The sequence below is a fragment of the Protopterus annectens genome, chromosome 10.part0 (assembly GCF_019279795.1).
Source record: "Protopterus annectens isolate FY-2018-M chromosome 10.part0, PAN1.0, whole genome shotgun sequence".
Classification (NCBI taxonomy): Eukaryota; Metazoa; Chordata; order Ceratodontiformes; family Protopteridae; genus Protopterus; species Protopterus annectens.
In genome coordinates this window covers 355,062,472-355,076,691 of record NC_056744.1, presented here as the reverse complement: position 1 = coordinate 355,076,691, position 14,220 = coordinate 355,062,472, and the positions used below count along the sequence as shown (strand labels likewise).

Sequence of the window (14,220 nt, the reverse complement as noted above, 5' to 3'; positions counted from 1 at the left end):
TAGCCAAAGACCTTATGTGTTAGCCTGTACTTCAGAGAAATAGATACCAAACAGGAGAGGACCCAGGACTGAACCCTGTGGTACTCCACTCGTCACTGGTCTGAAGTTGGATTTGGAGTCTGCTACTTTCAGTGTGGGTTCCGTCAGTGAGCCAGTTGGCAACACATCTTGTGACACAGGGATTTATATCTAGTTTAGTGAGGTTATCTAATTCCAGAGTGGGGGATGGTGTCGAAAGCCTTGGCACGATCTAGCTAGGCTGTGTGAACCACCTTACCCTCATCTACAAACACTAACAAATTCACTGCATTTTCGTCTAGAGGACAGACTTCATCTGATGTGTTTTTTTTTGTATTTAAGAGTTTTACTTCTGTTTGGATTTCACATCTGATGAAGTCTGTCCTACAGACAAAAAACGCAATGACTTAAAGTGTTTGTGTTTAAATTATTTCAACCTGTGTTTGGGTATGCTCCGTCCCAAGTGCCTTTGTGGATTGTTGTTGTTTTGAGTGGTTTGGTGCATTTTTCCTCCATTGCAAACAGGAAGTAAGCAAGACAACATGGTGTCAAGCAAAGAAATGGATGGATTGTGAGAGAGAAAACCTGCAAAAGGCAGACATGACTGTTGAAGTAGGTAGGACAGTTGCACTGAATTGACAGAATTAGTGACAACTGACATGACAACCTGACCCCATTTAGAAAATGGGGAAAAGAGGTTTGACGATTATGATGACCTATGTTTGGTTTACAAAGACCATCTGATCCAGGACTTATGAACTTGCTGCAGATCGAGAAGTCTAACTGTATTAGATATACCTGATCAAAGGACTTAAACCCCTTTTGCAAAACAAACAGACCATATCGGAGGGACTGGTATGTCAAGAGATTATCCAGACTTTGGAACATCCATGTGAAGCAGAGTCTGTCTCTGACCCAACTCAAATGCAGCCTAGGCCAATGGATGGAGAGCAGAACTCACCCTGGACTGACCTGTCTCCCTATTGGACAGAGGGGGCTTGTAAATGCTTGGCCACATAAACCCAACTTAATGTCCCTGGTTAATTTATGCGGTCATTTACATATGGGAAAGCAAAGTTACAAGGCTAATAGCCTAGGAGGTGTTTTTAAGCCTAGGTTTATGAACCTTTAAGTCACCCTAATCATACAAATATCACTACTAAGTAGCAGTGAGATGATGCGCTACTAACTGGCATACCACCTCACTGCTCTCCTTGCCATGTTGCAACACATTATACTTAGTTAACAAATTACCTGCTATTAAGTACTGCTTAGACACAGAGGGCACTAGCCTTCTGTCCAGTTTTGACCATTAGTGAACAGCTGCAGATGCATTCAAATTGCTGCAACAGTTTACTCTTCCACAGCTGATCTTCCACTAAAAAAATTCACAACACTCCAGGCATTGTCTGTGGTCACTGCTGACACCATAAATGGGGCAAAGTAGCAATCAAACCCCCCCCCCCTTTTTTTTGTTTACCTACGAAACTCTATGGGAAGCAGCTGATGTGTAATATACTATTAAAATAAGCAACGTCAGCCTACACTGTGTACATTTTTTTTTTGGGGGGGGGGGGTGCTCCCATAAATTCAAAGCAGTACTACACAGACATATAATATGAACCTGTGCATGTCTTTCATACCCACAAAACAACAACTAAGTGAATTCTGGAGTTTTGTCATGAAGTATTTTCTGAGAATTTTGTTAAACTGCCATTTCAGAGACAGTGTCATGTAATGGGTAAGGGAATGCGCAGTCAGGATGTTGCTCTCTTTTTTTTTTTTTTAAATACATTCAGCTCATAAACAAGCATGCATATTACATACGATATCTGGCTGACATATTACAATTACTTCCATCTTGCGTTGCTAATACAACAGACCTATACAATAAACTCCCTGAAAAGTGTTATTTTTCTATTTCCCCCTGTACCACACCAACCACCAATGCTCCCTCAAATGGACTTGGACCATCCTTCGCTAGCAGTGAAGACCTCTGTCCTTCAGATCCGCTAAGGTAGAAGAGCTTTTCTGGAGAGGATCACCACTTTGGCAAAAAGCATTTTGTTTCTACTCTTACAGGTGTGCATGCAATAAGAGCTTTTCCTTTTTTTGGATTAGATTAACCCCACCCCAACTGGGAGAGTGAACTACATGCTTCCCCACAGGGCCCTACAACAACCTTCTCATGAGTGCATGCATTCCCACACACTTGTTAATGAAAGCTACCACCACACTGTGGATTGCTGGGCCAAAACTCCAACTCTCCTTTGCCCCTCCTCAGAAAGTACACATGGGAGGTTTGTGCCCCACTTCACCCCAGGGTGGGTGCAACCATCCTCCCTCACTGCCTGTGTCATCAAGCAGCTAAACTGTTAAACTAGTGTCTCCTGGTCAGAGTTCTGTCTCTACACCATCAGCACACAGTGAAAAAGTGGTATTTGTCATTTTAAACACTACAGCAAAAACACAGTTTTGGTAATTAATTACACACAAATCCACATATTCAACATGCTGTTTGCCTTTAACGTTAGCAGCTCGTGTATTGCATTCAAGCTCGATTAGCCAATCGGATCTGAAAGCAGTACAAAAAGAGACATTTGAAGGTAGGGAAACATTAAGAACAGCCATTAGAAATTGACAAACTGCAACATCTCCAAAATGGTGAGTCCAAAACAGTACAGCTATCCACTCTGTTTTGGTTACTGTATGTAAAATAATCAAAAATGGAAAGTACTGATAAGATATCACAACTAAAGAGACCGCTTTTCTGAATAGCAGTGAGGCTTTCAGGACAAGTACATGCAAAACCACTTTGCAGAAACAACCTGTTTACATGTAGGGCCAAAAAATCAGTGTAGAAGCAAAACATAATAATCAGGTCTTATGGGATCATGGTAGAGTTAGCAAGTAAATTGTTTTGAAAACAATTTAACAAATTGCCACTACATAACCAGAGACATTTGCAGCACTTTTAATGCAGCACTAACATGGCGGTGATACCTTTTAGCGTTATCGAGCAGGATCAGCATACTGGCTCCTCCATCATCCTGGAAACTCTCATAGTGATGACGGTCAGCATTCCCAATGAGGTAATCAAAGATGGCTGTGTCAATAATGTCAAGCAAGCGGGGACCCGTATCATATGGGGAGGTCTTCTTTACTGCATCACAATAACTCTCATCATATTCCCACCTAGAAATGAAAATATACAGAGAAGAAATTTAACAGTGTGAGACAACAAAACTATTACTCTTTCTTTTCAAGTAAACTCCTTTGTTTTTTAATACCATGTCTTTAATGCGTCTTGTTTTCACCCTACTCATTTATCGGTTTTAATTCTTTTTGTGAAATGCTCAGGTCATAAAGCACCATAAGAATTTCACACACATCTGACATACAATTTCATAATAAAACAGTCTAGTACAACAGAGCTTGCATCTGCTAAGCACACTCACACTGGTTGCAGGGCAAGTTAGGAACAGGAAAGATGAAGAACATGAGGTAAAATCAACGTACCTGCTCACAATAACTACTAGCATTGCTGACAAAGTGAAGTAACAGGTAACAGCAAGTGACGGGGGAGGTATACGCACACACGTGCTTCCACCAACAAGACAAAATACAGCAGTCCCCATCGGATAGTGAAATTTAATACCCACCACCCAACTCCAAAGTCTAGAAGTAACAAATGGGTGGTCAAGGAAACGGACGGATCCCAATGATCACAAAGGTCACTGGGGGCTCTTTATCCTGCCCTCAACTTTCAATTACAGGCAGGACTCTGCACACTGATCATACAAAAGTCCCACAGAACACATCCAATGTCTTTCCTGCAGGTGGAACATCCTGAAAGATTAAACGTGTGTTCTGCTGCTTTCAACTTCTTCACAATTAGCAGGCTGTGGCCACAGGCTGCACAGATGTGTGAATAAATGGTCTCCATTTTCCAACTGTACCTAAAGGCTGGACACATGGCACAACCACAGATATAGACATACTGCAAACATGATAGCACATTTTGCAGTTCGGCAACATAAACATTTGTTAATCTGTTTAATCTCTTTAGAGCACTGATCCAGCTGGACTGCTTTTAGGTTCAAGCCAGAAAAAAGAAAATACAATATGTGCATTCGGGGTGGAAGATAACATCTATGTAAAAGCTGTGACACCACAGTGCACTCAGTACAGAATTGTAGCTGTTCAGTCACACTCGAAAGTGCCATTTCAGAGAAGAAAATTCTGGTTTCCTTCACTTTGAAGGATGCAGATGAAAATTCAGTAATAATTGTGCAGATGGGGGAGGGCAGTTTGTTTAGTTGGGCATACTGCTGGTCAACAGCTGAAAGTACAAGGTTCTTCAAATGACCAGTTTACCGAGCAGACACTTTATTGGCTATGTGCTTTGTCATAACAGGTAAATTGGATATATACTGTGTGGGTGTGCAAATGTTTACAGGATAGGTAAAGGGTAGTTTTGGTGGTGCATGTACATACATGTATGCATTGGTACCTGTTTGTGATTGAGACTGTCTTGTTTTATGGTAGTGATAATTTTTTGTTTAAGTTAAGGTGTAGGGTTAGAATTAGGGGGAGGGTTAGCACACATTACTAAGGTGGTGCCAGGGATCAGAAGCAAGAATTAATGTGGGAGAGTTCCTCTCCAACAAGCTGTGTATAAAAAAAGAAACAAGGCAGGGATGTCCTCTTCCCCCTTTAATTGAATTATCTTTACAGCGAAGAAAATAGGGATTCACAATTTCAAGGATATAACTGGTATGGGAATAGAGAAATGTACAATTGTCTGCAGATCATTTGTACTTGATACATCCAGAAAAGGACATATTAGTACTGTGGAACATTTTGGGACAGTTTTAAGTATTTTAGAGATAACAAATAAATGAATATAAAGCAAAGAATTATAGCAAAAAACTTACGTGGCCATACATGAATTTATTTTTTTATTTATCTATTTGCAGTTTGTTAACCAGGAAAGTCCACTGGGCCAAAATTAGGCAGTTTTCAATGGAGGCCCAGGGAGAAAAGCTCCCTATGCAATTATTACAAACCTAATATCAACAAAGTTAAGTACAATACAATTTTCAAAACTACTAAAAACAGTAACATAGAAGACAGAATAATAGCATTTGAGCAAGGTGTTGCAACATAGCACTGATTGCAATTAAAACAAGTATTTTGGAGTACATAAGTATAATTCAGAGTGCAGGCACTTAAAGTTTCATGAGGTGAGCGGTAGGAAGAATTAGAGGAGAAGAGCAGAATAGTGAGAGGTGAATAGGTTGAGTTATGAGAAAGGAAAAAAGGGAGCGGGAACAGAAATGATACAAAGAGAGAGTCAGGTGGGGGAGAGCATGAGCATTCCCGGTGAGAAGAGAGATGGCAATGGAGCATGGTCTTGAAGGTGGAGTGCTTTGGGGTGATTTGAATGGACGGGGGTGAATTCCATAGATGAACGAGGGAGAAAGACAGGAGAAATTGCCCAGGTGGGCGTAAGGGTTTTTTTTTTGTTGCAACAAAAGCCATAATTAAGGAGACATGCAATAAAGTATTTAGGAGTATGGAATAAAAACAATTCTGTTATGACAGCTAAGGATGTGTGGGAAGACACTAGAAAAAAAGTTGATACAAGCTGGAAATTTAGTGAAAATGTTTTTAACTCCTTTAATTTTTAATACAGGTCAGGCATATTTTTATCAAGCAGAGGAGTCGCTGTGGACAATTAACAGTGGAAGGAATTTCATCAGGGAGGGGAAGAGGGCAAGAGAAGTGGGATAAGCTGATCCTTCCAATAGAACAAGGTGATTTAAGATTACCCAATTTGAAGATGTACCTTAGAGCTATATGGTTAAGGCTCATATACATAATGCAATAGATCAAGTCACACTAAAGAGGTCCTCAACAAAAAAAGGGAAAAAAGTCAAGACGCAGTAACAGTCTTGAATAACAAATGGCAGTAATCGGTAAACCCGGCCAAACCCCAGCACAAGTAATCATGAATCCAAAAATTCAAAAATGAGCTGCGGCGATACTTAAAAACTGCATGTTACATCAAGAAGTATCCCAGGACCACCCAGAATACTAAATGTAAAGATGCAACAGAAAAAGTAACAAGTTAAACATGTCAAACCAGATGAATCAAGATTTAGTTAACTCCTCAGATAACAAAACTCATCAGCAGCTAACCATACAAGATTCACTATGATCACCACAACAAATACAACCACAAAAGAATGCCTCAGACAGCTTAAAGGTTAGCTAAACTACTAAGAAATATTTGTAAAATTCATCCTGATCAGCCACCTGCCACCATCTTGCAATAATGGATGAAAAATGTCCAAACACCTTATACTCAGGATGGGAGAATGCTGCGTATGTCTAATACCACCTACTTTTCTACTGTCATTACATTACAACTAAAAAAATCACATATAATTATCCTAAAGGAAAACAAGCTTTGGAACGGCAAACTTGCCAAAATCAAAACTCCATGTGTTGAGTGGGACAATGTGCTGCAATGAAATTCTCAAGGGTTCAGTTGCAGCCTTGGGTGCATTCTGAACAGAGTGCCCTGGGTTAATTATATGAAACTTTTAGCACTCTGGGGGGGGGGGGGAAGACTTGGATACGCCCTTTTTATTTTATCAAAGTTTTGCACCATATTCAATTTTGTTTCCATTATAGAGGGGTAACAGACTTTTGTTTAGGACTGGGAATGCAGCACAGATTACACTTTTAGTGAGCTGTCATTACACCAAAGGTTCATAGGTGTGTACTAGTCTAATGGTCCTGGAGCCTTTACAAGCCTAGCACATAGGATTACCTTGGCATCATGCTACTCGACATTACCTCCCAGTGCCCCTGTCGAGTAGAGCCACTGGAGAGATCCCCGGGGTGAATTTTCTATTTCCCATCCACTCATCAAGATTTCTCTTGAAGAGGGCCAGTGAGGTGCTCTGTTTGACATGTATGGAAGTCTATTCCATAGCATGGGCAGTCTCTGGGGTATGAACCTGCCCCTCCAGCATGTTCTGTTGATTGTGGTTAGTTGAGAAGCAAAAATTATATATACATTTCTTCAGAAAAGGCAACCTGCTTTATAAGTAGAAGCACACATAACAATGTGAAAAACTCCCTGTATTGATAGCATGGAGGTGTCAAATTCAGCAATAAGCTGCACAGATATCCCTTTGGAAAGAACAGTCAAGGGGCATTTTTCCTGTCAAAAGGATAGACATTTTCTGAAGCCTACAACAGAATTATGATACTAGCTTTCAGACAAATGCAAGTATGGCCATTTCACAGTGCGAGTCTGGAATGCTGCATTATGCTCGGTTTCCATAACAAGTGGATGCAAGACCTCTACTAAGGGCGGAGAGTACAGCACATGTCCAAAATACATCTTAATTGAATTGTCAAGATGTCAAAAAGTACAGTTTTGTACCTACCATAAATGTAGATGTTCGAGGATCCCCATTGCTGCAGTCCTTACTATTGGGTATAGTCCGCTGTCCAGTCGGCCCGAATACCAGAGTATATGGCTGACGTCGGTCAGGGCGCATTAGACTGACGTCAGTACGTCAGGGTACTAATGCGCATGACCGACGTCATATCCTCAGTCTTTTCTTGCCCCAGATGTCAGAAGACCCTAAAAAGACAAGGCCCAAAATACCTGCACCAAAAATATGTACAACATATACAAGAATATATACAAAAATATCAGCAAGTAACCTCACCTACACAACCACCCCTAAACACAGAGGGGAAGGAGGGAGGGTAAATTGGACTGCAGCAATGGGGATCCTCGAACATCTACATTTATGGTAGGTACAAAACTGTACTATGTTCTTCGTTCCCCATTGCTGCAGTCCTTACTATTGGGTAGAATCCCAAAGCAGAGGTAAGGGAGGCTGGCAAATCATAAAGAAGCAGGAGCTGACAACATGCCTTGCAAAACAGCTGTGGCAAAACCAGCCCTAGACAGAGTAGATAGGAAGGTGATAATGCTTAGAGAAAGTATGCACTGAACTCCAAGTAGCTGCTTCCAAAATATCCTTAGTTGCCACCCCCCTTAGAAATGCTGTTGAAGTGGCAGTAGCCCTAGTGGAATGAGGCCTAATCCCAGCTGGAATCTCCTTGCCATGATGGGAATAACAAAATGCAATGCAAAAGCCAATCCACCTAGAAATAGTTTGTTTTGACACAGGCTTGCCCTGCGAACTCAAAGCAAAAGAAACAAACAACTGCTGAGACTGCCTAAAATCCTTAGTCCTGCTTAAATAATAACGCAATTGCCTGTGTACATCTAAAGTGTGCAAAATCTTTTCCCCTTTATTTTGGGGGTCTGCATAAAAAGTAGGCAAATGAATAGTTTGGTTTAAAGCCACACTAGAAACCACCTTAGGCATAAAGGAAGGATTAGTACGTAATGATACCCTATCCTTATGGAAAATCAAAAGGGCTCTACTGCCATAAGGGCCTGCAACTCAGACACCCTTCTTGCAGAAGTAATAGCCAACAGAAAAGCAGTCTTCCATGACAAGTATTTCAATTCAGCAGTAGCCGCAGGCTCAAAAGGTTGTAGAGTAAGTTTTTCCAACACAAAATTGAGATCCCAAGCAGGAGTAGGAGCTCTACGTGGGGGTCTTATATTCTTTGCCCCTCTAAGAAACTGCTTGAACAAAGGATGCGAAAACAATGGTGGGTCACAATCATAGTGAGCTGAAATTGCTGCAGCATGAATCTTAATGGAAGAGAAGGACAAACCTTTGTCCAATAACTCAGTAAGATATTGAAGAGCCACACTCAAATTAGGCTCAGAAATCTCCAAATTCTTTGCTGTACTCCAAAATAAAAATCTCTTCCATTTTTCTGCGTACACTTTCCTTGTACTAGGTCTTCTAGCTTCCATAATCACATTTAAAACTTGTTGAGGAAGTTGAGACCTGCTGTGTTTCAACACAGAATATGCCAGGCTGTTAGATGAAGAGAGTGAAGCTTGACATTGAGCAGATGACCGTCCTTCTGAGATAACAGATGAGGAATCAGAGGTAAAGGCCATGGAGGCTTCTTTACCAGACTCCGTAGTAGTGGGTACCAGTGTTGCCGAGGCCAATCTGGAGCTATCAAAATCATCCTTGGCCTGTCTTGTCTGACCTTTAATAGTACCTTTGGAAGAAGAGGCAGAGGTGGAAAGGCATACACATGAAGGTTTTTCCAACTGAAAGACAGAGCATCCACTTTCCAAGCTGTGTGATGAAACCCCTTTGTGCAATACTTTGGCAGCTGGTGGTTTAGTGGAGAAGCGAACAGATCTATGTCTGGAGTTCCCATGACACTGTCAATTTCTGAAATACATGAAGATCCAGTTTCCACTCGTGGGGATCCATGATTTGTCTGCTTAACACATCTGCTAAGGAGTTCTGTGCTCCTGGCAGAAACCTTGCCTGAAGAGTTAGTTGCAAGCTTAGCGCAGTCTCCCATAAAATCATTGCTTGCCTGCATAGAGGATAAGAATGTGTTCCCCTTGCTTGTTGATGTACCACATGACAGTTGTGTTGTCTGTTAGAATCAACACCTGCCCTGGAAGAAGTAACTCCTTGAAAGCCATTAATGCAAACTGGACTGCTAACATCTCCTTCATGTTGATATGTAGATGCTGTAGTCTGGCAGGCCACTTGTCTTGTATCCACTTTCCATTTAGATGAGCTCCCAAGCAATGTCCGAGGCATCTGTCGTTAAAATCTGACTCGCCTCTGGCCGGGTCACAGAGAGTCCCTTGTTTAGGTGACATTCCTGAGCCCACCACAAAAATTCTTTTTGAAGGCAAGGTATTATTTGAATGACAGTGTCCAAATCCTGGCAGTGCTGTGTCCATACATTTTGAGATACCATTGTAGCTTCCTCATATGCAGTTTGGCATTGGGAAGCACCAGAATACAAGATGCCATGAACCCTAATGCTTGAAGGACTGTCCTTGCAGTCAGCACGGACTGATGAGATAGTTGATGGAAGTAAAGTGATAGACTCTTTTGTTTGTCCGGGGTTAAAAGGCCATCTGGGCTGCTGTATTCAGTCTCACACCCAGAAAGCACATGTCTTGAGAGGGTACTAGACTGGACTTTATTTCGCTCACAGAATACCCTAGGCATCTTAGCACTGCTATAACATATTCCAGATGCTGTAGAAGGTCTTCCTTTTCTTGAGCCAGAATCAGGCAGTCGTCCAAGTAAGGACAGATTTGAATTCCTTGTAGCCTGAAGTAAGCTATCACTGGAGCCAGAACCTTTGTGAATACTCTGGGCAGTAGATAAGCCAAAGGGCAATGCAGAGAACTGATAATGAGAATTTCCAGCTCGAAACCGCAGATACTTCCTGCAACTTAGCCTTATAGGCACATGAAGGTAAGCTTCCTTGAGATCCAAAGTTACCATCCAGTGATCTTTGCCCAGCAGAGGTAAAAGCTGTTGTAACGTCAACATCTTGAACTTGGGAATGTCCAGATAAGTGTTGAGGAGAGATAAATCCAAAATTGGTCTCCACGTGTTCCCCTTCTTTGGTACTAGGAACAGGCGAGAATAAAATCCTAGGCCCCTTTCTGATACAGGGACTGGCTGAATGGCCCCATCTGGAGTAACTGAGAAACTTGCTTGTGAGCCTCTTTTCTTTGTGGAGGAGGAACGTCTGTCATGCCTTTGAAAGCGGGCATTGTATGGAAATAAAATCTGTAACCGTGGTGAATGATATCCAACACCCATCTGTCTTGAGTAATTAAATCCCAATTTTCTTTGAAAAGAGACAGTCTTCCTCCCAAAGGAGCTGCCAGACGAGAATCTACTGGCAGCTGAAAAGGCAGGTCATTGGGTCTGTTTACGAAAGGACTGACCCCTGCCCTCACCAGAAGTCTGAGCAGGTGAACTCCCTGTTCTAGGCCTAAAAGAACCTTGAGCCCTGCCCCTACCACGTCTAGACCTACCCCTAGACTGGGAATCATAAGCAGGATATGTCCACCCCTTAGCAGGCCAATTTCTACTAAACTTGGTGGCTGCACCTGCAAAAATCTTTAACAGTTTGCATAGACTTAGCTTTGTCCTCCATTTTCTTTAAAACTGCTTCCACAGGCGAACCAAACAACACATCAGACTGTAAAGGAGCATCCAAAATCCTTGTTTTAACATGCTCAGCTAAATTCTGATCCCTCAACCAGGCATGCCTGCGAAGAACAGAACTAGTGGCAGCCACCCTCGAGGAGGCCTGTACAGCATCAAAACCACATTGCAAAGAATGCTTACCCACTTGTTCAGACACATGAACCAAATCCAGCAACTCTTTACACTCAATACCTTCCGCCAAAGCATCCACCTTAGATTTCAATTGTGAAAGGAGATAATTTTGATATTTTAGCATGTGAAACTGACAATTCAACGCTCTCATGGCTAGAGTGGAAGAAGTATACACTTTCTTTCCCCACCTATCCAAAGCCCTTGCCTCTTTATCAGTGGGAACAGGATTTTTAACCACAGAGGCCTTAACACCTTTAGGCCCCTGAGAAACAGTTTCTGGGTCCGCCCTAGGACTCAAACAAATACTTATGAGCTTGGGGCACCCTATAATACCTATCAGGTTTAACAGGAGCAGGAGGCAAAGAGTCAGGGTTCAGGGAAGCCTCTGCAAAAACATCTTCCACCACATTCAACACAGGAGGTATAGCTAAGGGCCTATGCTGGGGTAAAAACAAGAATTCCCTAAGCCTTTTCCTGAAATCAGAGTAATCCTGGCCTTCCCATTTAAAGTGCTCCCTCATGGAATGCAGAGTCTCTGAAAATGAGAAATCCTCAGGAGGAGAAGCTGTAGGAGTGGAATCATCCACATCAGAATCAGAATAAGGAGGATACTCCTGCAAATCTTCCGCAGAAGACTCAGAAGCCTCTGAACACTGTTCAAAACTATCAAACTCCGGTTCCACCCTAGGCCTCTTATCAGGAGGGGGCATAGAACCTCTAATCATAGTAATCAAATCTTCTGCCATTTTAAGCATATGTTTCTTAGGTACAGAACCCGAAATGCTAGGAGAAGCCCCCACTGAAGCTGAACTTGGCCTACCTCTCAAAGAAGTTTTGGCAACAGAAGGAGAGGCTCTAACTACCTTGGGAAGAGAGGGAAGAACAGTTACCTGAGAAGCCCCGCAGCCTGGCCTACCTCCTGAGAAGGCACATCCTGTAACAGTAAAGTTTCTGCCTGAGACTCCATGGAAACTCCTGGCAAAACCTCTGGCTCCACTGAGCCTTCTAAAGAACCGGAATCCGGGACTGCCGGTACATCAACCCTAGGCTTCGCTGTTTTGTCCTTGCGCTTCTTGGCGAAGCGGCCGGAGCATCCGGCGGCATTTTATAATTGCAACGCTTCCCAAACACTAACCTGGCACAGTCTAACCTCCTCTTAATAGTGCGTTTGTTAAACCTAGCACAAGGCGGCAACCAACAACGTCGTGCTCAGGCCCTAAACAAGGTATACACAAGGTATGGTAATCCCTATGAGGTATCTGTTTCCCACAAGAAATACAGTTATTCACTTTTTCTGACATCCGGTTAAATACTGAGGCAAGAAAAAAACAAAATGTTCCCCAACGGGGTACTTAGCCAACTCTGCTTCGGTCTGAAACTCCGGTTTCGGAAATATTTCAGAACGCCAACCTGCACTCGCAAAACTGCTTCTGCATCGGACCATGCGGCAAAAAAGACTGAGGATATGACGTCGGTCATGCGCATTAGTACCCTGACGTACTGACGTCAGTCTAATGCGCCCTGACCGACGTCAGCCATATACTCTGGTATTCGGGCCGACTGGACAGCGGACTATACCCAATAGTAAGGACTGCAGCAATGGGGAACGAAGAACATCTAAACTTCATACATGTTTTACCAAACAATATACCCTGCATTAGTCACTAATAAATTCTGTTACAAAACACATTTCCACGTCCGAATTTGGAAAACAGATACATACATGTAAAATATTATTTTTCATTAATCACTAACAAAATAAAACAAGAGCCTCTACTGGGCCAGTGCAACTGCCACTGGAGTACACCAACCATGTGAAATGCAGGGAAGGTTTACTTCACATCATTCACGATGCTATAGAGTGACAGACTGCAAAAGCAAATTGGAAATATTCAGTTAAATAAAATTTGTTGTGCGTTTTTGCATGCATCAATGCATGTACAAGGAAAACTTTTGTCTGCTGATATTTACCTAGGATCCAATGTAGTGTATGCCAAGGGGAGAAAACTGGAGCTAAGGGATATTAAAACAGTTTAGTAACGGATATTTTTTTAGAGGATAATTAAGAGTCTTGTTAAAACAAAATTAAAACACTAAATCAACAAATAACTTGTTGTGCCAGATGTTAGAGGGGGCCACTGTACAGTAACATTAATCTGATCATGGAACAATACTAAAGTGAAAGGGGGGTCAGAAGTAGACTCTAACATGACTCAGTGTGGCCTGTATGATGAGTGTGCAGGTATCAGACGAGATTTAATGTTTAAAAAAAAAAAAAAAATTAGAAAGTACTGCTACTTAGCATAGAGAGCAATGAAACTGGAATATGCTACCAAAGATATGGTAGAATTAGTGGAGAGGTTCAAGAGGGCCTGGGACAGATAATTCAACTCTTACATGAACCTGTACAACAATAGGTCTTCCTTAACATAAGGAGAGATTCAAAGACAGTAGATGCACATTATACAAATGTAAAAACTATAAAAATGTAAGAGACTGAGGATACTGTTGCTATAAATGCACCTTAAATTCACAAAAGGGTTTCACAATGGTGAAAACATGAACAGTACAGACTAAAAAGTCATGGAGAAAGTATCCATACATGCAACAGTGTAGCACCCACAGTATATATGCTCAGGGTATGCTAAAGGATCTCAACAACATACTTCGGACTGACCTGGTCCCTCAAGAGTCACAAATTACCAGTGGCAATTTGGAAGGGGATAGAAGGAAGGATGGTTTGAGATGGACAGAAGACACAGATCTAGTGTTATGGTAAGTATGTAACTTTCATATCAAACGTCTTTTTTTGTCTGGCTTAACTTGTGGGACAGAGTCCACAGCCATACAAATGGGTGGGACCAGAGGAGAGAATACTACACAAAATGAAAACAAAATTCAT

At 41.9% G+C, this 14,220-nt stretch overlaps 1 protein-coding gene across 5 annotated transcripts in view; it reads right to left on the bottom strand.

The window, feature by feature from the left end:
* The window catches only part of FAM20B (FAM20B glycosaminoglycan xylosylkinase), a 381,708-nt gene that overhangs the window by 85,663 nt on the left and 281,825 nt on the right, over nucleotides 1-14,220 (bottom strand). For all 5 annotated transcript variants that reach the window (XM_044085258.1, XM_044085253.1, XM_044085257.1 and 2 more), the window contains exon 7: nucleotides 3,022-3,213. In XM_044085258.1, coding sequence (XP_043941193.1) covers nucleotides 3,022-3,213 — 192 coding nt within the window. The remainder of the gene's footprint in view (nucleotides 1-3,021; nucleotides 3,214-14,220) is intronic.